We start from the raw sequence: 1,701 nt of genomic DNA on the forward strand, positions 1-1,701 counted from the left end.
CAAATTAGCACTTGTTTCATGTACTTTCAAGCCTCAACAAACATTAAAAAAAAACACGTAGTTAAGCGTTTTCCTCTCCCTGTGTGTCAGACTTCTTGCAGCGGGCGGCCGAGCTGCTGAGCGTCTCCGCTGAGGAGCTTCACGTGTGTTTGAGAGTTCGGACGCTGAAGGCGGGGAAGCAGAGCGTGCAGAAGCCGTGTTCGCAGGCGGAGTGCAGCCTGAGGAGAGACTGCCTCGCCAAGGTCATCTACGCCCAGTAAGGATTTGATCTGCAGATAACAGCAGCAGTTTGGTGGCGTGGCGTGGCGTGGCGTGGCGTGGCGTGGCGTGGCGTGGCGTGGCGTGGCGTGGAGGAGGACTCGTCACGTTTGTGTGTCTATTGTCATCAGACGCTCCTTTAACCACAAACAGTCAAATGTGAAACCGCCACGATCTTCTGTTTATAATCAACAAACCATCTCATGTTTACAGCGTTTCTGTCGCCGGAGAAACCTGAAACGTTCGTGTCTTTTTCCAACAGATTGTTTGAGTGGCTCGTTACGTTCATCAACAACAGCATCTGTGCAGAGAAATCCGTGTGGAGCAACTTCATCGGTAAAAAGCTTGTTTTTATTCAGCTGAGTACGAACACGTATTTATGTGTCATTTCTCTTTAGTCTGTTTTATAGCATGTAGGTTTCCATAAACAAGGTTTTTTCTTTGTTTTGTTTTTTTTGTACATAATTACCATAGTTATAAAAAATCAACAAATTCAACAAAAAAAGACAAAATGACGGTATAAATATAAATAAAATCATCAGTCATGATATACAGATATATAGATTATGTACAGAGATAATAGTACAAACGATAATACTTTATTCATTAAAAAAAACATAAAAACTTTTCAGAAATGTACTCAACATTCAGGTACAGAAACAAGAATATTAATATTATTTTTATTATTAGCATTTAAAGAGTTCACTCTGCACTTTGACAGATTCCCTTTTTTAGTAATTAAGTTTGAGAGTCTTAAAATATTCTCAAAATTCACATGTGAAATTCACAGTGTAATAAACAGGTTTCAATCAAATCAATGGTTTATTTACCATATTCAGAATTTAAAATGGTATTTTTACACACATACAGGTTTCATATTATAATTATTTTACACAAAATATAATCTTTCATTTAACTCCAATTAGTAACTGAATTTATTTATAAACAAATAATATAAATTCATGAAGATTGTGGTTTGTTACTGCAGAAATTTACATTTGATTTTAACATTTTAGAATTTGTAGAAAAACATATTTTGGTTATGAAACAGTGTAAAAATGCTGATGTGTGCTTTGATCTTATTGATAATTCAGAGTTTATGCAGTAACACTGCTGCCGTCCGCCGTCACTAACTATAAATAAGTACTTTTACTTCTTTATATGTAAGGGATTACCTTTAGAGTAAGTCGCAGAGACAGATGTTGATGTGACGCCGGCTCACTCGGTCGTGTCCTCTCTGTGACGCGCAGGAGTTTTGGACGTTTACGGCTTCGAGTGTTTCCAGGTGAATAACCTGGAGCAGCTGTGCATCAACTACGCCAACGAGAAGCTGCAGCAGCACTTCGTGGCTCATTATCTGCGAGCGCAGCAGGTGAGCGCGTCCTCGCAGAGACTCCGGAGGGACGAGCGTCTCCTTCGGTCTCTGTGAACGGCTTCTTGTTC

At 39.5% G+C, this 1,701-nt stretch overlaps 1 protein-coding gene across 1 annotated transcript; it reads left to right on the forward strand.

The window, feature by feature from the left end:
* Positions 1 to 90: 90 nt before the first annotated feature.
* LOC121966702 (unconventional myosin-XIX-like) lies at positions 91 to 1,687 on the forward strand (the record flags this gene model as incomplete). The annotated part of the gene is made up of 3 exons (XM_042516767.1): positions 91 to 256; positions 521 to 594; positions 1,509 to 1,687. Coding segments are annotated over 3 exons (419 nt in total), but the record flags the coding sequence as incomplete, so codon positions are not given.
* Positions 1,688 to 1,701: the final 14 nt, after the last annotated feature.

The sequence above is a fragment of the Plectropomus leopardus genome, unplaced genomic scaffold (genome assembly GCF_008729295.1).
Source record: "Plectropomus leopardus isolate mb unplaced genomic scaffold, YSFRI_Pleo_2.0 unplaced_scaffold25601, whole genome shotgun sequence".
NCBI classification, from domain to species: Eukaryota; Metazoa; Chordata; class Actinopteri; order Perciformes; family Serranidae; genus Plectropomus; species Plectropomus leopardus.